General features: G+C 30.8%; 1 protein-coding gene across 5 annotated transcripts in view; it reads left to right on the forward strand.

The window, feature by feature from the left end:
- The window catches only part of LOC129905198 (nitric oxide synthase), an 822,682-nt gene that overhangs the window by 440,609 nt on the left and 358,940 nt on the right, over positions 1-23,133 (forward strand). For 4 of the 5 annotated variants that reach the window (XM_055980616.1, XM_055980617.1, XM_055980619.1 and 1 more), the window contains one exon: positions 11,036-11,214. In XM_055980616.1, coding sequence (XP_055836591.1) covers positions 11,036-11,214 — 179 coding nt within the window. The remainder of the gene's footprint in view (positions 1-11,035; positions 11,215-23,133) is intronic. The other variant, XM_055980618.1, reaches the window with a different exon arrangement.

Below are 23,133 nucleotides of genomic sequence, written 5' to 3' on the forward strand. Positions count from 1 at the left end.
TCGAATTTTAAATTTCTTGAATAAAAAGCTTTAACATTATAGTTACTTTAAGCATAAGAGCAAGTACGTGCGACCCCAGTCGTGCAATTTATTTTACTTGCGGTTTAAGAATTCGTAAAAAAATCGAACTCGAGATAACAAAAAGCGAAGATTGGGTCTCGCAATAATTTTGACTGTCTGCCTCTATCTCGATCTGTAGCGATTTTCCTACTTGAAAATTGGTAACTAAGAGTGATTCCGTAGAGGGAAAATTTGCTTTAGGACCAAAATAAACCTTTTATAGAAAAGGTCGGGTTTCTCAAAAATTTTTGAATTTTTTTGAAACTTTTTTTCATTCATATTCAATTATACAGGGTGATTCAGGAGTAATGTGCCAAAAAGCTAGAGCGTGTAGGTTAGGTCGCGACAAGAAAAAAATCGTATGGGAGGGGGGGGGGGGTGTAACACAACGTGTTACACCTGTTTGTAAAGCCAAAACCCGAGTCTTTTATAAACATTAATTTTTAAAATAAAAATTTTGAAAAAAAAAATTTCAAAGTAATTTTTTTTAAATTTCATGTAATTAAGTACTAATTTCGATGCTCTTATTCATTTTTAAACAAAAACAAAAAACCAAATTGAAAAATATTTTGTGATTTTCGAAAAATTAACAAAAAACCAAAACTACTTTTTTCTAAAAAACCTCTTTATTTTTTGTTTTTACATGGACGAGCACCCCAGACATAGTAAGAAAAATTCTCAGGTAAGTTTTCAGGTGTTATCAATGAAAAAAGTTGATCAATTCAGGATTAATCCAATACGGTATCACTTTATTGTATCCTTAATTAAGTCTAAATGTTTAAAAAATAGTTGACGAATGGTTAATGTTTCATAAATTAATTTATCAACAAGTCCAGCCATGTAAAAACCAAAAATAAAGAGGTTTATGAGAAAAAAGTAGTTTTGGTTTTTTGTTAATTTTTCGAAAATCACAAAATATTTTTCAATTTGGTTCTTTGTTTTTGTTTAATGAATAAGAGCATCGAATTTAAAAAACTAAATTAGTACTTAATTACATGAAATTTTGAAAAAAATTACTTTGAAATTTTTTTTTCCAATTTTTTTTTTCAAAATTTTTATTATAAAAATTAATTTTTCAAAAACTGTGCCATAAAATGGTTTTGTTTGAAATATTTGTAAAAGACTAGGGTTTGGCTTTACAAAAAGGTGGAACACGTTATTATTAGTATAACCTTTGATTTTGAATAATTTTTTTTCCAAAATAAGTCAATTTTTTTAAAATTGCCCCTCCCCGCTAAACGAAGGGGAATAGACCCTCCCTTCCATACGATGTTTTTCTTGTCTCGACCTAACCTACACGCTCTAGCTTTTTGGCACATTACTCCTGAATCACCCTGCATAAATCACTTTTGTATGCATATAATATAAGAATATTGCGCGAAAAAAATATTGTTGATCAATGTACTTAGTAGCTGATGCAGAATCAATAAATGTTATGTATTAAATTATCATCTGAATTAAATTGATTAGTTGTAACTAAATCATTTTTTATGGTTTAGGTATCTTATAATAATTTTCATAATTTTATGGGTTTAAATTTCACTGTAATTGCTCACTACGTGACCGTTCTTCTGTACCTACTAAATATTAAAAGAAATGAAAGATAAGTTCAATATTCTGAGTTTGGGGAACAGTTTCTCAAATACACTGCTTTTAATTTCCGTATACTTGATTTTGAAATTTGTCAATTTGTTAGAAAATTGCTTCTGTCGCTTTAATAATGTCTTCAAACAACTCAGGCAATCTTTTCATATCATTTTTTTTTTGAAAAAAAAACCAACAAAACACAAATTAAAGTCTTAAGTAATTTAAATATTAAAAGCAAAACGGAAGCAGTGCAATTTGTCAAGCAATTTTTCATAGAGATAAGAGTATTTTTAAATTACCGACGTTTGTAAGAAAAGATCATGAATATCGGATCTGTTTCCGCCCTTTACAACATTTTTTAGCTTCAGTTACTCCACTAAATAATTTTATTGTTAAATTAGTAATTTTCTTAACTCTACACAAACGAAACAACAACAAAATTAGAATGTGTAATTCCTTTCGTTTATCTACAAGACCTGAAAAATAAAAGAACTAAATAAAGGAGGAATTTATTTCCTTTTTTTCCAATTTAGTAGGTATTAAGGTATTTAATTTGGTTCTGCAATATGGATCAAAGACAAACCAGACATTTGAATGTTCTCCGTTTCCGCTGTTCTTGATTTATAGATAACACTGGTCAACACGGTTTTTGTTACAGACACCAAGATATACTTTTCTATACCTAGGTTTTTTGGGTGCTGAGCTCGAATCCGAAGTCAAAAAAATTTTATCACATCACGTTTTTGAGATAATCCCGTTAGAATATCGAAAATGCCGCTTTTTATCAGTTTTCGAGGTTATTTCTTAGCATTTGTTTATTTGTTATAAATAAATTTGTAACGGTTTCTAAAAGAATTAAATCTTGTCTTTCTAAATCCGTTAAATCGAGAAACGTTTGTAGTATTGTAATTTTTTTTTATGCAGCGGTGCCCCTTTTTCATTTTGCCACCCGGGCCCTTTTGCCCCAGTCCGACCCTGTACCTACTTGTTTCACCTACCTAATTAGATACTCATGATTTCATACCCCAGTTCAACAAGGCAAAAAAAAAAAACACAAACCAAATCAATGCGCAAACAAATAAAACTGTGCATGCATTCTTTTTTCCTTGATTTCCAAAAAATATCCCAAAACCAGATCTCATTTGTATATTCCTAACCCTAACCTACCCTTTGAAAAAATATTAAAGAACAAAATTTCCTTCATTGATCAGGTAGGTATTACTAGGTACCTACCTACTTTCTTAAAATGCATTCACAATCCCTTTGCATACCTACACACAATTACTCAATCGCGCCATCCAAGGAAACAAAAACAAAACTAAATTGCAAAAAAAACAAACAAACAAAAACAAAAAACCAACCCAAATATGTATGTAGATACTATTACATATTCCTTATTCTTTCTTTCTCTTCTAATAGATCTTTTGTGAGTAGGTACTGAACTACTGAGTAAGTTTTTTGTGTTGTTTTTTTTTAATGAATCGTTCTCGTTGAGGCAGACTGACCAGCGTCAATCGTATATTCTTTTGATAGAAAGAAACAAAAAACGTGCGCCAGGACGACTCGATACTCGAGCTACAAGGTCTACTTCTATGGACAGAAAAAAAAACACATATGTGCACAACGGTCTTGAGTTGTAATCGTATCTGAGTGCTTTTTTCTTTTGTGCTCTTATACTTCAAATACGACGATTTTCTGTTTGCCTTTCCATTTTTTTAATTGGCAAACAATATTGCAACACCACAAATCACCTCATATTTTTATTCCTCATCTCAACCTGAACCTAGCTTATGAAAAAAAAAATATTAGAGAAAAAAATGCATTTATTGCTCAGGTTTTTATTTTTAAATACGTCCACAATCCATCTGCACACACACAGCTCTATTTTTCTTCCGAAAATCCCGCCTTAAAAAAGAAACAGTTAAAGCGCGATTTTGCAATGCAAAAACACAACAAGAATACAAGAACAAATTTCAGAGATACAGAAAAATAACGATTCCAACTCAAGAGTCAAGATCGTTATGCCCATGATTTTTTTTTCTTTTCTATCCATACAAAAAGATCTTCTCGCTCTGTCTGAGGCAGAGCCGTGAAAACACATGATACTCACTCTCAAAGACCACGTAAAAGAGAATCAGAGAATAAATAATCAAAATTCCAAAGAGAAATAAAAGCATTTTAAAATTTCTCAAATTTTGTATTGAAAAGAGCTTTTTTAAAAGCTCTTCAAAGTGGTGATTTTCAGTTTCATATGTCACTTTTTTCTATGAAGATGAGATATCTGTATATAATTATTTGTGATTAAGCCGATGTCGTTGGGCGACATGACGTCTGCGTGCATAAGGCGGCCGGCCTATAGACAAGATACTTGTGTGTTCGCTCCAGTGTGTATGCGTCGCTTAAATCTGTGAAAATTTTGGTAGATGGATAGGTAGGTAAGCAAGTTCTTAGATGAACTTTATTTTTTGATGGAAGCAAGGAAAAAAAAGCAGGGTTGTAAAAAAATCTTTTTTTAAAACAAATATTTACTGCAACTTGATATTGTTCCGCATTAAAAAAATACTATTGCACCATCTTTATTGACAAAAACAATATTTTGCCTTAAAAAAAATTGTACCTATTGCAATTAAAAAAAAAATTCTCCATAGAAAAAACAAATCAATGCAAAGTGTGGGGGTGTGGGCAATAAATAGTTCATTTTTAATATTCGTCGAACTTCTTACAATTTTAATTGCAATAATTATTTTTTTAATGAAAATATTTTTCTGTTGTACCTCATACAATTTTTTGTATTAATGCAATTTTTTTCAGTTGCAATAAACGTTTTTTTTTTTTCAATTAAATTTTTTTTTTTTCAAAAAATATTCTTTTAAATTTAAATTCATTTTTTTACTTGCGGTTTACGATTTACGGAAAAGTTAAAAATTCGTAAAAAAAATCGAACTCGAGATAACAAAAAGCGATCTATCTCGATCTGTAGCGATTTTCCTACTTGAAAATTGGTAACTAAGAGTGATTCCGTAGAGGGAAAATTTGCTTTAGGACCTTTTAAACCTTTTATAGAAAAGGTCGCGTTTCTCAAAATTTTTTGAATTTTTTTGAAACTTTTTTTTTATTCATATTCAATTATACAGGGTGATTCAGGAATAATGTGCCAAAAAGCTAGAGCGTGTAGGTTAGGTCGAGACAAGAAAAAAATCGTATGGGAAGGGGGGGGGGGTGTAACACAATAACGTGTTACACCTTTTTGAAAAGCCAAAACCCTAGTCTTTTACAAACATTTTTTAGAAAGCGATTTTATGGCACAGTTTTTGAAAAATTAATATTTAAAATAAAAATTTTGAAAAAAAAATTTCAAAGTAATTTTTTTCAAAATTTCATATAATTAAGTACCAATTTAGTTTTTTTAAATTCGATGCTCTTATTCATTTGTAAGCAAAAACAAAAAACCAAATTGAAAAATATTTTGTGATTTTCGAAAATTAACAAAAAACCAAAACTACTTTTTTCTAAAAAAACCTCTTTATTTTTTGTTTTTACATGGCTGGACTTGTTGATAAATTAATTTATGAAACATTAACCATTCGTCAACTATTTTTTAAACATTAAGACTTAATTAAGGATACAATAAAGTGATACCGTATTGGATTAATCCTGAATTGATCAACTTTTTTCATTGATAACACCTGAAAACTTACCTGAGAATTTTTCTTACTATGTCTGGGGTGCTCGCTTCCCATGGATTCTTTTCTTTTCAAAATTTTTATTATAAAAATTAATTTTTCAAAAACTGTGCCATAAAATGGCTTTGTTTAAAAGTAAAAGACTAGGGTTTTGGCTTTACAAAAAGGTGTAACACGTTATTATTAGTATAACCTTTGATTTTTAATAATTTTTTTTCCAAAATAAGTCAATTTGTTTTTAAATTGCCCCTCCCTGCTAAACGAAGGGGAATAGACCCTCCCTCCCATACGATGTTTTTCTTGTCTCGACCTAACCTACACGCTCTAGCTTTTTGGCACATTACTCCTGAATCACCCTGTATAAATCACTCTTGTATGCATATAATATAAGAATATTGCGCGAAAAAAATACTGTTGATTAATGTACTTAGTAGCTGATGCAGAATCAATTAATGTTATGTAATATATTATCATCTGAATTAAATTGATTAGTGAAGTAACTAAATCATTTTTTATGGTTTAGGTATCTAATAATAATTTTCATAATTTTATGGGTTTAAATTTCACTGTAATTGCTCACTACGTGACCGTTCTTCTATACCTACTAAATATTAAAAGAAATGAAAGATAATAACGAAGAAAAAAATAACGGTTTCTAAAAGAACTAAATCTTGTCTTTCTAAATCCGTTAAATCTCTTAAATATCTCTTTTCTTCTTCGAGAAATGTTTGTAGTATTGTAATTTTTTTTGTATGCAGCGGTGCCTCTTTTTCATTTTGCCACCCGGGCCTTTTTGCCCCAGTCCGACCTGTTTCACCTACCTAATTAGATACATGATTTCACACCCCAGTTCAACAAGACAAAAAAAAACACAAACCAAATCAATGCGCAAACAAATAAAACTGTGCATGCATTCTTTTTTCCTTGATTTCCAAAAAATATCCCAAAACCAGATCTCATTTGTATGTTCCTAACCCTAACCTATCCTATGAAAAAATATAAAAGAACAAAATTTCATTCATTGATCAGGTAGGTAGTACTAGGTACCTACCTACTTTCTTAAAATGCATTCACAATCCGTTTGCATACCTACACACAATTACTCAATCCCACCATGACCATCCAAGGAAACAAAAACAAAACTAAATTGCAAAAAAAAACAAACAAACAAAAACAAAAAACCAACCCAAATATGTATGTAGATACTAGTACATAGGTATTCCTTATTCTTTCTTTCTCTTCTAATAGATCTTTTGTGAGTAGGTAGGACCATAGCCGTAGCTAGGATTTCATTTCGGGGGGGGTTAGCTCAGACCATACAAAATTTTTTTTAGAAATCACAATACTTTGTATCAACTATATGTAACTGCAGTCGATTCTAAATCCCGCTAAATCAAATAGTACAAAGAGTGATAAGTTGGTTGATATAAATTGCGAGCGTTAGCGAGCAAAAAAATTTTTTTTAAGAAACAAATTTTAACCAATCTAAGGCTTTATAAAAAAAATTATTTCGTACAATTTAATATATAAAACATTGAAAAATGTACTTTTTCTTGCACTGAAATTTTGTAGCAGAAAATTGACAGGTACATTCTATCTATTGAGTTCTAAATGAAATTAGCAATACTTAAAAACCAAAATTTTAAATAACCCAAGTTGTTTGACATGAGCTAATTACACTGGTCAACAAGTTTTTTGTTACAGAAACCAGGGTATACTTTTCTATAGGCTGAGCTCGAATCCGAAGTCAGAAAATTCTATCACATCACGTTTTGGAGATATTCCCGTTAGAAAATTGAAAATGCCGATTTTTACCAGTTTTCAAAGTTATTTTTTAGCGTTTACTTATTTTTTTTAAAATTAAATTTGTAACAGTTTCTAAAAGAATTATGTCAAAATTTGAAAGCGATTGGTACAGAACTTTTCGATATTTGCTATTAAAAGCAAATAAATATGAGATGCCCCAAGCACTTTGATTTCAAGTTATGATTTCTCGAGGAAAAAAATAGATATTTAAAAGATTTAAACGGATTTAGAGAGACAAAACTTAATTCTTTTAGAAACTGTTACAAATTCAATTTAAAAAAAAATAAGTAAAAGCTTAAAAATAACCCTGAAAACTGGTAAAAAGCGGCATTTTCGATTTTCTAACGGGAATATCTCAAAAACTTGATGTGATCGAATTTTTCTGACTTCGGTTTCGAGCTCAGCACACAAAAAACCTATAGAAGAGTATACCCTGGTTTCTGTAACAAAAAAGAAGTTTAATTTTGTTGACCATTGTTATACTTCACTTTGAAATTTAACAATAAACTGAAATTGTTTAATACCTATATATAATTTGAAACAAAATAATAACAACGAAGAAAAAAATAACAAAAATAATAAAAATTATTTAAATTATTTCTATTTTAAGTGGAGCGATTGAATATAATTCAATTTTAAAGTTCAAGTGACCTCAACTCCAAATTTATAAAGCGTTTCGCCCAGGTACGACAGTGGGCTCATCAGTTAGATCTGTCGTACCCTTACTAAGACGCCTTATTTTGGTCGATGTTTACCGACACTATATAAAACTCACAGCATGAATATACTGTGAATTCTAATATTCAAAGGGAATTTGTTTAAATTCAGACCTTAAAAAATGTATGCCCGTGGTCAGGCTGATATAATAACGAAGAAAAAAATAACAAAAATAATAAAAATTATTTAAATTATTTCTATTATTCCTGGGCGAAACGCTTTATAAATTTGGAGTTGAGGTCACTTGAACTTTAAAATTGAATTATATTCAATCGCTCCACTTAAAATAGAAATAATTTAAATAATTTTTATTATTTTTGTTATTTTTTTCTTCGTTATTATATCAGCCTGACCACGGGCATACATTTTTCTAAGGTCTGAATTTAAACAAATTCCCTTTGAATATTAGAATTCACAGTATATTCATGCTGTCAGTTTTATATAGTGTAGGTAAACATCGACCAAAATAAGGCGTCTTAGTAAGGGTACGACAGATCTAACTGATGAGCCCACTGTCGTACCTGGGCGAAACGCTTTATAAATTTGGAGTTGAGGTCACTTGAACTTTAAAATTGAACAAAATAATAACGAAATGTTGTAAATACAGTGCTTTGCAAAAGTATAATCGCACCATATAAAAATGCTATTTATATAAAACCGAGTATTGCAGCGACACCCTACTATTTTTTTATTAAAGGGGATCAAAAAACAAGAATATTGAGAAGAACAAAATGTCCCGTTACTTTCTCTTATAATTTTTTAGAAATAAAAACAAGTTTTTCTTCCATTGCAAAAGTATAATTACATTTTTTTTTATTTTGAGTATGGCCAACAAGGTTTTTGTTACAGAGTTTTTGTTGCTGAGCTCAAATCCGAACTCAGAAAAATTCTATCACATCGCGTTTTTGAGATATTCCCGTTAGAAAATCGAAAATCCCGCTTTTTACCAGTTTTCGAGGTTATTTCCTGGCGTTGGTAGGTACTACAGTCTCTGAAAAAATCGATACATTTATTTTCGCTTACATACTGGATTTAAGGTTAACATAGAACAAAAGTGGGTAATAAGCAACTGATGATATCTCGGACAGTAGAAAAGATGTCTGAAAGATTTAAATAGATTTAAGGGTAATATGTCAAAAACGAGATGTGATCGAATAAGTCCGTCTTTGGATTCGAGTTCGGCCACCGAAACCCTTTGAAAAAGCATAGTTTAGTCTCGGCACCAAAAACCCTGCATAAGTACTTGTGGTATTTAAAGGGTTCTTAAAAGAGCATTTTAAGGTGTTAACATAGTGCTTAAGGAAATGGTCAAAGAGATAAAAACTCTTTGTGATGGACCAAACAATTTTTTTTTTTCCTTCATCACTTCATCGACAGCTTCTGCAACGATGCAAAATTGGTAGTGATTTTAAGGGAGATTTTCATATAGGTAATCAAATCACTAAAATACAAAAACAAATCATTTAGTGCTGCACATATTAGACTTGTATATGTTTATAATATAGGTATCTTTTGATTTTATGAAAAAAAATTTCGGGGGGGGGTTAAATACCCAAAACCCCCCCCCCCCCCTAAATACGGCTATGGGTAGGACGACTCGATACTCGAGCTACAAGGTCTACTTCTATGGACAGAAAAAAAAACACATATGTGCACAACGGTCATGAGTTGTAATCGTATCTGAGTACTATTTTGTTTTGTGCTCTTATACTTCAAATACGACGATTTTCTGTTTGCCTTTCCATATTTTTAATTGACAAACAATATTGCAACACCACAGATCACCTCATATTTTTATTCCTCATCTCAACCTGAACCTAGCTTATGAAAAAAATATTAGAGAAAAAAATGCATTTATTGCTCAGGTTTTTATTTTTAAATACGTCCACAATCCATCTGCACACACACAATTATATTTTTCTTCCAAAAATCCCGCCTTAAAAAAGAAACAGTTAAAGCGCGATTTTGCAATGCAAAAACACAACAAGAATACAAGAACAAATTTCAGAGATACAGAAAAAAAACGATTCCAACTCAAGAGTCAAGACCGTTATGCCCATGATTTTTTTTTCTTTTCTATCCATACAAAAAGATCTTCTCGCTCTGTCTGAGGCAGAGCGGTGAAAACACATGATACTCAAAGACCACGTAAAAGAGAATCAGAGAATAAATAATCGAAATTACAAAGAGAAATAAAAGCATTTTAAAATTTCTCAAATTTTTCATTGAAAAGAGCTTTTTTAAAAGCTCTTCAAAGTGGTGATTTTCAGTTTCATATGTCACTTTTTTCTATGAAGATGAGATATCTGTATATAATTATTTGTGATATAAACAGATTCGCATGTTCATATTTCACCAACACTCTGCACCTCATATGTATGTCTATATGTCTACACACAATTGAACAATCTGATCGGTGCCCAGTGCCCATGAAATCTCAAAATCAGCCGACACTCTCTTATAAAATATTTTCAATTAGAAACAGTTTATGTACATATCGTCGGCGTAAAGCAAAATTGTTCTTAGTCCTTAAGGAATCCTATTTACTTAGAACAATTTTGCTTTAAGCCGACGATATATACCTATTTGAAATATTTCACAGCAGCTGATTGCTTAGAAAGTCAAAGACGAATTGAAATCACGTCTATCTACCCACTTGCACTCCTTTTTTTATTTTCGCGGGAGAGTGAGTAAGGTCATGGTCGTAAGAGATCCTTTTTATTGTTCTCTTTTTAAATTAAAAAAAAAAAAGCTTTTTTGTCGGCTGAAAAATTCTCTTCTCCTTTTTGATTCCAATTTAAAAAGCTCTTGTCGGCTGAAACGTGTCGGCTGGAAAAAATTTTGATGACAATTTTTTTCTATGGAATGCGATATCTGTATATAATTGTCTGTGGTATTATATTTTGTTCAGTATTTTAAGTGATGAGATTTCCTAAAAAAAAAACATAAAAGTCAATGTCAATGTAAAAGTCAAAATAGACACTTTATTTTAATTAAGAGATGTTTTTTATTGGTTTTTAAGACTGTTAAACACTAAAGGGGCGGTCTTGCCCCCACTTCCCCTATGTATATGAATACAATTTAAACTTCATTTCCCTAAATTTTTAAATTAGAAAAAGTTCTTTTAAATTAATAAAATTTTATAGTTTATTATGAATTTTTAACTTTTCTTTCTCTAATAGTCTCATGGGCTTGTTTTTATCTCCAATTTTCTTATTAAGATTTGTTTAAAACTTGGATGGAAAGCAAAGCAGACTGAATGGGATATTCTGCCATTGATAGTGTCTGCAAATGGTCTTGATCCTGATTACTTCGAGTACCCACCAGAGCTTGTATTACAAGTGCCACTGGAACACCCAAAGTAAGTATTTTATGTTACAAGCAGTTAGATAGGTGTTATATAATTAATCAATCGATTAAAAATTCAATTGATAAACTTTACTTCTAGAACCTAGATGCAAAACAAACAAAAATAAAATCTGTGTCAATAAGTTAAAAGAGCTTAAGTCAATTTTTATCATTTTTCAGTATAAGCAAATGAAGTTTGTGGACCAGATTTTTTTTTACTTTTTTTGTGATTACTTTTAAACTGTTGCCGCTAAACCAACAATTTTTTTTTCTGGGTACAGGCTTGTTATACCCTTAATTTTCATATGTATATTTTTCCTTGAAAACGTTCGGGATGGCCGTTACATTTGAAAAAATAACTTACTTTGACTTAAGTATACAATTTTGCAGACATTTCAAGGAACAAAACAGCTTATGTTACTTAAGCTGTTTTGCAAAATTGGGTTTGGTTCAAAATGCATTTTTTTAAAATGGCTTGAGTCGACATAAGAACACAAATGGTTCACTCGACCACAAGTTTAAAATAGCTTATGTTGACCTAAGCGATGAATATATTTGAATTCAAATTGTCATAGTAGCTTATGTCATGACTTAAGCTTATTTAAAAAGTGTATTATTTTTAAGATTTGGACGATTTTATACATAAGCTATTTTGCAAATGCAGTTTTTGTCCAAAAAGACTTAAGCTTTTATGATTTTTTTTTAATTTAACGGTTTATATTTTGCGTAGAGAAATGAGACCCAGACTAAAACAAAGCTGAACAAAAGGTGAACATGTTAAGCAAATAAAATCGATTTTCACTTATGTCGACATAAGCTCTTTTAACTTATTACCACAGAAATGCACGACTGGGTCGCACGAACTTGCTCTTAGAGTTCAGGTTGCTTAAATTTTTAAGGCTTTTTATATAGAAATTTGGAAAATGTAAGTACCTATCCTATATGGGTACAAAAAAAAGTTAAAAAAAATAAAATTCGTTTTTTAAAAAAATAAAATCAAATCTAAAATCAAATTGCCCTCCAAAACAAGTATGCAGTTTTGATTGATATATTAAGATGCATTTTTAGAAAAAAAAATTTCAAAATCGTTAGAGCCGTTTTTTTTAAAACTAATTTTTTATAAATAATTTTTTGGAAAAAAAGTTTTAAAGTAAAATTGGTATGCCATTTTGTAAAAATCACTAATCAACATCTAAAAACAAAATTTCAAAAAAATTAAATTTCCCGTTTTCGAAAATTTGATTTTTCAAAAAAAAACTTTCAAAATTCTTTTAAAAATCCAAAAATTATTTTTTCTGAAATTTTATTTTTGGCTTATACCAAAATCATATAAATGCTTCTTCACAAAAAGTTTCGTTGAAATCGAATAAGCATTTTCGGAGATAATCGGATTTGAAAAAAACGGTTCTATGGCAGGTACCGTTAATAATGATTTTCAAACAAAATTTTTTTCATTAAAAGATAGACCTTGTTTTTAAACTTTTATTTGAATTTTTTAAACAAAATCGTTGGAGCCGTTTTCGAGATATTTCAATTTTACTAAAATCGTTATAAGACAAGTACCGTTATTTTTGGTCCAAAAAAATTAATTCCAAAAACCCCTCTGGAGAGTCGCCAAATAACGCTACATACCAAGTTTGACATCAATCGGTCCATCCGTTTAGGCTGTAGCTTCGTTTACAGAAAGACAGACTGACAGACAGACAGACTGACAGACGCACAGTGGGGCAGAATGCCTTAAAACGTGGTATTAAATCAACCGTAAGAGCTAGGAACCTGAAATTTTGTATATATGCTTCTGAGACCCTTACTAGGCCATATCTAATGCTATAATTGCCACGCCCACTAAAACGCCCACTTATTTGGGATCTAATAAAAATGTTAGTATTTTTCAGATTGAAAGGTTATTTTAAGGCTCAAGATACTTAATAATATATTAATTTCTTATCTGACATAAATTTTATCTATGCTTTTATCCAACTTTACCCTTATTGTAGAGAAAATCTGATTTAAAAAAAAAATCTTTTTTTTTTAATTTAAAGTTTTTATTTTCATCGACTTTTTTAAATTTAATTAAAAAAAACTAAAACAAAATTATAAAATAAGTTTATTCATCACTTTCGTCATCAGATAATTTAGTTTCAACAAAAATGTTTGCTTCGGGAATGCTTGGAGGTTTCAATAGCGCAGGTGCTTCTGGGGGATAAGACTGCAATTTTTTTGGACGAGCACGTTTCTTTGCAGATTCTTCTGCCTTTTTAAAAACAATTGAGGTATTGGGCCAATTTTCGTTTGTTGCATTAAATCTTTGTTCGATTCTAGAAGCTTTGACCCACCGCGTTTTGAACTCGGATTTAAAATGCGAAAAAAGTCTATTGAATTCATTAACTTGGCTAATTTCGGTACTTTTTGTCATATTTAGAAGATATTTTTTTAAAAAATCCATCTGGTCCTCAATCATAACACTCTCATATCTTTTCATAATTTCTACAAGTTGCCTTCTTGTAAAAAAAATTGAATTTGAAGAGATTCCTAAAGCAACGAAAAAAATTAAAAAAAAAAAAGTTAAGGTTCAAAAGTTACGAAAATTCACATATCACAAAAAGGGTGCAAAACGAGCACGTTTTTTTGACGGAATCACAAAATAAACATCACAAACATTTTAAAATCACATAAAACACAACTCGATCCCACTCGGAACACATTTAAAAATCAATGGATTTCACAGAACCTCTAAAATAACCCTTTTAAAAAACTGATCACGGAACTTCACTAAAATTTTACATATATATTTACATATAACAAAAAAAAAATTGTTTAAATAACTCTTACATACCCGAAGTTGAAGGCTGCATACTTAAATTTTTAATGAATCAACAAAAAAAATGAAAAACTGTTCTCAAAGATCACGATGAAAAATCGACAATTTCACTTCTGGCTCAGCTGACTACTAATTAAGCTTAAACAAAACTGTGTTGTGAAAAAAGGGGAAGGACTAAAAAAAAATTAAAATAATTTTTTTAAAGGATGGATATTACTCTATTAGAAAACATTAAAAAATTAAGTTTATTTGCAATTTGGTTTTATTAATTATTGCCAGCTTTTGGGTCGATTTGCCCCATTGTGAGACGGACAGACAGACGGACTTCCGGGACCCACTTTTTTGGCATTGTCTACCATCGTAATGTCATGGAAAAATGCTATCTCAACTTTTTTTTTTGTACGAATGCATAACTTGATATATAGTACCTATATCGCAAGTAAAAAGCGTGTGCGTACACATGTATACGCGATTGAAGTTATACTTCTCACTAACAGAAGTTCCGCTGGGGTACTCCCTGGCTTAAAATATGAAGCTGTCAATTTTTTAGACTGGGGATTAAATGATCTCAAAAAAATAAATAAAATGGCGGCCAATTATTTATATTACTATTAATTTTTTTTCAATTAATCACTTTTTGATTACATTTTATTTTTGTATTAAATTTAAAATTCTTTCTATATGAAATGATTCACTTCCATTACTTGTATTAACAAAATTCCACATCTGAACGTTGATGTGTCAGTTTTAAATTTTTTTCATACAAGTACCCGTACCGCTACCGCATACTCCCTTCGGTGTGGTCACGCCTTAACTTTTTTTATTTTTTTAGTTTTCAGTAAAAAAATAAAGTTTAACAGCCGTATTTATTAGATTTGCTTAAATGGGTTCTCAATGGTTGTTTAGTTAAGCTTGCTTAAATATTTAATTCGCCTTTAAGCAACGTTGCTTACATTTGGATTTATAATTGAGTTCCCACAGATGATTAACTAAACGATAGTAGTGTCAAAAAATGAGGGGAAATTAACTAATCTAGTACAAAATACTACTACAATTTATTCGTTGACGATGATTTTGCTTACGTCGTCGGGTTCCTCAATAAAATACGCAGATCAAAGCCAAAAGAGAGAGTTGATTTTTACTAACCATTTTAATTCTTTTTTATTAATATTCTTCAATTCTTTAGTTTCATTTTAAAATTCAAGCTCCTTTTAGGGAATAATTTAATTTCAAAACAAAATGTAGTCTTCACATCAAAACCCTAGATAAATTAATAGCATGATACTGACCTCACGATCTTAGTAATAATTCATATGTGGTCAAATCACTCTTAAAATGGCTCTAAGCAAGCTCTAAACGTGGTGAATGGCGTTTAAGTTAAGCAATCGTTAAGCAACGTTGCTTAAATGTGTAAACTCTTTATAAATACACATTTTGTACTTAAGAGCTATTTAGAAGTGGTTTAAAGTTAAACAACCTTTAAGATTCTTTTATAAATATGGCTGTAAAATTTTAAATGCAAACAAAATGATTGATTTGCCTCGAATTTACACATTGCATTGCAAATTACTTTTAACCTGCACAAAATTACTTTATACCCTTGACATTTTTGAATTGTCAAAAAGTACTCTGAAAATGGGTCGTATGCAATTAAAATGAGCCAATAGGTGTGTTTTTTATTAACACCGGTCTTAACTGTACAAAAAAAAACGCAGTCGGGGCTAAGCAATTTACATGTTAAATACAACAACACCTTAGCCCCTTGGGCTTAGTTGTTTAGCCCAGAGATTTCTCTGGGCTTAACTTTTTGAAAAGTTTTAAATCTGTGCTACCAAACTGATTTTTTCATAAATTGTTTAGAATTTGTTTAAAAACGTGAAAACTCACGTTTGGAAGGACAAAATGTATTAAAATAGTTTTGCTAGCTTACATTTTTGAATCTCTTTGTAAAACAAACATGAAAAATACAAGAAAATGACGAAAGCGAAAAATATGACAACTCTAAATCTTTGTTGTGTATGCTGTTTTCGGAACATTCAATATACAGTGCTGCCAAGATTTCAGGTTAAGCCCCGAGGCGTTTTTTTTGTCCAGTTAAGACCGGTGGTAATAAAAAACACACCTAATGTGTAGTTTTTCACAAAAAAAAGATGGCCGCGAGAGAGAAAATAGTTTCTCCTTCTTGCGAATTCTGCCCAAAAAATTTCTTCGGACAAAAATCTGAGCTGAAATTTGTCAAAAGGTAGTGCATTCTCTTTTTTTTTTGTTCTCGTCGCACAACCAGGGTTCCCAGGTTTTCAAAATAAAAATCTCCTTTTTTTAACACCAAAACGTTTATGTTTCCCCTCTTTCGTAAAAAAATCCCCTTTTTTCCAGAAAAAAATGTAAGTATTTATTTTTTTAAATTTTTTTTATTTAAATCTTTTTTTAAACAAATTAATTTTTTATTTAATTTATTCATAAAAATAAAAACTTTATAATGGACAAATAAAAAAAAATTAACAAAAATGAAGCTCAAAATACATATTTCAATTTCAAACTAAAAACTGTCAAAATAAAATTTATGAAGTATGGAACCACTTCATAAATTTTATATTGAGGGTAAATCTAAAATATCAGTGCTAATTTAATAAAAAATGGATGTTATTTTCTATATTTAATGTATTTTTGTAAATCATAGAGTATTTATGCCGATTAACCAGGCTTTTTTAACAACGATGTCTTAAAAATGTATAAGTATTTTTTTTTTTATTTTTATTTTTTTTACTGCCGCGGCTGCTGGCTGAAAATTTCGTTTGATATGCCTACCCAAAAAAGTACAGATTCCTTTAATCAAATATTTTGAGGAGTGAATTAAAAAATGGAAGCACCCTAGTTTTTAGTAGAGCTGTCACATTAAAAAATCCACTTAGCGTGGAATACGATAGTTTATTTCGAAATTAAGTTTTATTTAAATTGATTCCATTGTTCAAAGATTGTGTCTAACGTTTTTGTAAGTTTAAATTTATCCCCTTTTAGATATTTTTTCCCCTTTTTTATCCCCGTCCCCTATTTTATCCCTTTCGTCTAAAAATTCGGCAAAAATGGTGATTTTCCCCTCAACCTGGGAACCCTGCGCACAACATTAACAAAACAAACTGCAACATGGCTTTGTCTTGTGTTTTTATTTTTATTAATTGTGTTTTAGTGCTGTTTTACTCAAAATAAATTAATATTTTATGAAAAAAATAACATAAAAAGTGTTTCAAAAATAATACAAAGTGGTTTTTATATTTTTCATTTCTTTTTTTTTTTTCAATTATTGTTCTTGTTTAAAAAAAAAAGCCTTTAAGTGTTTGGCGACTTTTGCTCAATTTTTCTTTCTTTTAGAGGATTTCGTTCCCAATCCTTAAAATTTGACATTTTTGTCCAAAAAGAACTCAAACAAACCCTTTATTTTTGTAATTAATCCACTACAAGTGTTTTATAGAGAGTGGCTTCCACGTACAAAGGAACATGGCTATTAGCAAAAACATCACGTAGAAGAAAAACACTTAAAGTAGTTCTCATGTTAAAAGACTGGCACTAGTGCAGCTGTCACAACAAAAATCTGAAAGCTGTCAAAAAGTAGTGCTTTCTCTTTTTTTTATTTGGTCTTGACGCACAACATAAACAAAACAAACTACAAAAATGACAGTGTAGCCTCGTCTTGTATTTTTATTCTTTTTTATTGCGTTTTAGTGGTTTAGTGCTTAAACTATATAAATTTTTGAAGAAATAATAATAAAAAAAAGTGTTAGAAAAAACTTCAAACATGGCGCTGTGGATTTATTTTTAACTTTTAATTTATTGCGTTTTAGTGGTGTAATACTAAAAATAATTAATATAGGTATTATGAAAAAATAATAAAAAAAGTGCTTCAAAAACAATACGAAGTGTTTTTTTATTTCATATTTTTCGTTTCTTTATTTTAATTTCCAATTAATGTTGTTTACATTTCTTGGTGTTAAAATAAAGCAGACAAGTAATTTTTTTTCCAGGTCTCGGATCGATGAGGACTTTTTAGATTTCTAAATTGACCGGACTATTATATTTCTTTTGTGTTTGGACATTTGTTGCGGTGTTATTGTTTTTTGTTGATATGATATTACAATGCATATGTAATAAATATAATTTTGTGTTCTTCCGCCGTATGTTTATGTGCAGAAATAGAATAATGAAAATAAATAAGGAAATAAAAAAACTTAATAAAGTTGGGGACCAAAGCAAAACTAAACAAACATGGATAGCAGAAAGGGATTTTATGAATCCAACAAAATAATTTTTACAAAGCAGACAAGGAGTGGTGATGAAATCCTATCAGAGAAAGAAAAATTGTGTAAAACTACCCAAACGCTTTTAGCACAAAATTTTCTGCTACTTTTTCAACAACAACAAAAATGTAAACAACAACACCAATTGACAAAAAACATAGAAACGAAAAATATCAAAACAGTTTGTATTGTTTTTCAAACATTTTTCTTATTTATTTTTGCATAAAATATTTATAAAATAAAGCACTTAACCACTAAAACACAATGAACAAAAAAAAAAAACACATAAAACATAGCCACATATCGCCATGTTTGTACTTTGTTTTGTTCATCAAAAAATGTAAACACAAATTGAAAAAAAAAATAAATAAAGAAATGAAAAATATTAACACCACTGTGTTGTTATTGAAACACTTTTTTACTATTTTGTTTATAAAATATGAATTTATTTTGAGTATTACAGCACTAAAACAAAGTAAATAAAAAAACAAGAAAAAAGCCACACCGCCATTTTCGTAATTTGTTTTCTTTATGTTGTGTGACAAGAAAAAAATAAAGAAGAAAAGAGAAAGCACTACTTTTGACAGATTCCAGATTTTTGTCCGAAGAAGTTTTATGGGCAGAAATTCACAAGAAGGGGAAATTATTTTCTCTCTCGCGGCCATCTTTTTTAAGGAAAAATGAACAATTTCAGAGTACCGAAACAGGACTGGGTTAAAAAAGTTGAAAAAAGTAAAAATATTTGTGTTTCGGAACTTCTACTAATTTTTTTTTTCTCTGAGAGGATTTCATCCCCGCTCCTTTAAAAATTTGTTCAAAAAGAACCCAAACATACCTATTTTTAACAATAGTTATACTTTTTAACAGCGCTGGGTTGAAATGGCGCTACCTGCTAATCCCTTTGACAGTTCTTGTCAAAAAGTAAATTTTCACCTCAACGCCGCACAGTGGTGCCATTCTTCGTTTTTGGCGTCAAAATTCATTTGCACGGCCATTTCGGGACGAAAAGTCATGAAATATGGTACACCGAATGATTATAGTATGGAGAATACGAAAAGGCTGCAAACTTTTTTTTTTATTCAAAATGGCTGCTCCAAAATGGCGGAAAGAATGAGCGTTAAAATAGAATTTTCATTTTCAAAACAGTATACAGGGTGTCCGGTAGAAAATGGATAAGCCTAAAATGGCTGATAGGTGCACTTTTGACTGTTCTGAAACCGAATAGAAACAGTTTCTATCGCAACCAGTTTAGAAAATATTAGCTTTTTTTCGTTCAGTGTACTTTAAATTTCATCATCTTACGTTTTCTTTAACCACAACCACGAATGAATGAATTTTATAAATTTCTTATTTTTATAATTTTCTACAATAATTGGCTCACTACATAAGAAGTTAAAAGTTTTTAAAACTGTTGCATCTTTTCTTTAAAAAAAAATTGAAATTAGTTTTTCGATGCAAAATGTAAAAAAAAATATTTTATGAAAATTTTCAAACACCTGTGGTATAAAAAAGATCCATAGAAACGTAGGTGGCCAACTTTTTTAAAAATATGCGCGTCCAAAGGGGATTGCAGAATGGTAAAAGTTTTTATCAAATCTAGAGTTACTAGCAAGTTATTGGTACCAAAGTGCAAAAAAAGCCTATTAATTTAATAAATTATTTCAACTGTAAAATCTTAAGCTTTTCACATTGCTGATACAAATGCATGGGGATCCATGCATTTGTATGTATTTTTTAATCAGTCATATTTGACATAAATTCTTCTTAAACATAACTACTAAAAAAAGTGTTATAACTGTTGAACAATGGCTATAAAAAAATAATTTAACTTTTTTTTAATGCAAAGTAGAAAAAAAAATATTTGTTTGCTAATTCGCTAATAACCAGTTTAAAAGACAAAATAAGAAGTGGCTCACAATATTACCTGTAAATTAAATTGCATCTAACAAATATTGGATGTTTTTCGTAGCCCAATAACAGTGGGAATTGAAAAAAAATTCGAAAACATTGCAACATTTTCGATGAGGTTGCATTGGGCCAACTGGACCAAAGATCTCAATTTTTCTTTAAAACGAGATCATTAAGAAGTCAAAACTCAAAACAAGCTGTCCCGATGCACAATTGTATGCCCATGCTTAAACTGAGCAAACAAATACTTTTTTTTCTACTTTGCATTAAAAAAAAGTTAAATTATTTTTTTTATAGCCATTGTTTAACGGTTATAACGCTTTTTTTTGTAGTTATGTGTAAGAAAAATTATTGTAAAATATGACTGATTAAAAAAACTGATGGAATCCATGCATTTGTGGCAGCAATGTGAAAAACTTAAGATTTTACAGTTGAAATAATTTATTAAATTAATAGGCTTTTTTTGCACTTTGGTACCAATAACTTGCTAGTAACTCTAGATTTGATAAAAACTTTTACCATTCTGCAATCCCCTTTGGACGCGCATATTTTTAAAAAAGTTGGCCACCTACGTTTCTATGGATCTTTTTTATACCACAGGTGTTTGAAAATTTTCATAAAATATTTTTTTTTACATTTTGCATCGAAAAACTAATTTCAATTTTTTTTTAAAGAAAAGATGCAACAGTTTTAAAAACTTTTAACTTCTTATGTAGTGAGCCAATTATTGTAGAAAATTATAAAAATAAGAAATTTATAAAATTCATTCATTCGTGGTTGTGGTTAAAGAAAACGTAAGATGATGAAATTTAAAGTACACTGAACGAAAAAAAGCTAATATTTTCTAAACTGGTTGCGATAGAAACTGTTTCTATTCGGTTTCAGAACAGTCAAAAGTGCACCTATCAGCCATTTTAGGCTTATCCATTTTCTACCGGACACCCTGTATAAGCCAGAAATTGGGATAAATTCATGTCAAAAAGGTGTTAGATTTAAGATTTAGAACTCATAGATTCATATTCTTTACAAAAAAATCAAAAAATTGAGAACAAAGTCCAAAAAATGCCAATTTAGTAAAACACACTTTAAGACCTCTAATTACGCTATTTCATGCATTTTTTTAAATATATCACAATTTTGAGATCTCTTCTATTTATGTTTCATAAGAAAATTGAAAATATTGGGGTTATATGGTTTCCAACTATATGTGCAATATATCAATTTTGCTTGGTTTACGAGGTATATTGAAATAACCAAAAAGGGGGTTTTTGCACCCCTATCTTCAGTTTCCACCCTCTTATTTAATAGCACTCCGCGGTTTTATCTTCTTTTATAACCCATTGAACGATTCCTGCAATAAAAACCTGTGAACGTCTTAGTTTCTTATTACCCAGGGGGGTCATTCCGTAATTTTGAAAACGATAATCGAATCGATGATAATCGTTTTACAGTTTGAGAATCTTTAAAGCTATTTTAAGTGAATTCTGAATCAATATTTCCTAAATAGTTTATATAAATAAAAGTTTTCGTATCCTTAGAAGTCGTGTTAGTCTAGGTGATTTAGTAGTTGCCTCTTCAGTCGATCGTGAACTGTGAAAGAGTGTAGACGCAATCGACTTTCATAGTAAAATTTTAAATCGGTATCGGACTTATCAAGTATCTAGTTAGCCAGTAAGGCTATTAACTCATCCGTAGCTCAGTGATTGTGACGTCGGACCGGAGAGCTAAAGGAACGGCGTTCGATTCCTAGCTGGGCCAAAGTTTATTTGGAGGTTTTTTTTTAAAAACCAATTAAGAACAATTAAAATTCGCTTGACAGCGTATGCAATCTGGTGATATAGCGGGGACATCGAAAGGTGCCCCAGCTACAGAAAAAACGGAGCCAACGGCAACAACAGCCGATATGGGTTGGCAAAATAAGAGGAGGCGGCGGACGATCTTCCAACCGCCGAACTTAGTGAAGCGTCGCTCCGAAAACCCTTCAGCCAAGCTGCCAGCTGAAGAGGAGGAGACGGCGCGAACTTCCACAGCAAGTTTAGCAGCGATAAACGAACAACAACAAAGTGCCCTGCCAACAGACGAGGAATTTGGCTACGAGTCTGAAGGAGGGACACTATACTGGCGACAGTAATTCATTTGCGGATCTTGCATCAGAGCCGGCACAAGATGACGATGATTTTGAGGAGGAGATTATTCTCCAAAAGAAAATCTCGGAGTTTGAGGAGCAAATGGAGTGCCTGAAAGCACAAGTAGCACCCATTATAGAGATGCTGAAGGCAAAGCAGGAGACGCGCCGAGCCAACGAAAAAAAAGAGCTCGCCGATAAGGAAGCCGCTAAAGCAGCCAAAAGAGCGGAGCAACAACAACAACAACTGGCTAAGAAAACAGAGTTGCAAAATCAGCAACAACAACAAAAGCAACAGCCAAAACAACAGCGGCAACGACAACAACAATTGCCAGCACAAAATGCACAACAACAACAACAGCTGCCTGTTCAAGTGCCAGGGCAGCAGCAAAAACAAAATACACAGCCACAGCAGCAACAGCAACAGCAAAAAACACAGCAGCAACAACAACAGCAAGCACCAGATGCTACCAAGCCAGGAGCAGCAGCAGCAGAGAGGACACCAGCAGCAGCCACAGACAAACAAACTAAAGAAAGAGAATGTGCCACCCATCAATGTTTATAAAATGGAGCTAGAAGACACCATAAAATTATGTAAGTCGGCCATAGGCGAAAGCTTTTATATTAAACGTTTAAGTAATAATAGACATGCTATCCACTGCAATACAGTGGAGAATCATAAAAAAATTAGAATGTTATTAAAAGAAGCCACCACTGAGTACTTCAGTTTTACCCCTAAGTTGGAGAAAATCCAAACGGTCCTCCTAAAGGGCATAGATTCCTGCA

The sequence above is a fragment of the Episyrphus balteatus genome, chromosome 1 (assembly GCF_945859705.1).
Source record: "Episyrphus balteatus chromosome 1, idEpiBalt1.1, whole genome shotgun sequence".
Lineage (NCBI taxonomy): Eukaryota > Metazoa > Arthropoda > Insecta > Diptera > Syrphidae > Episyrphus > Episyrphus balteatus.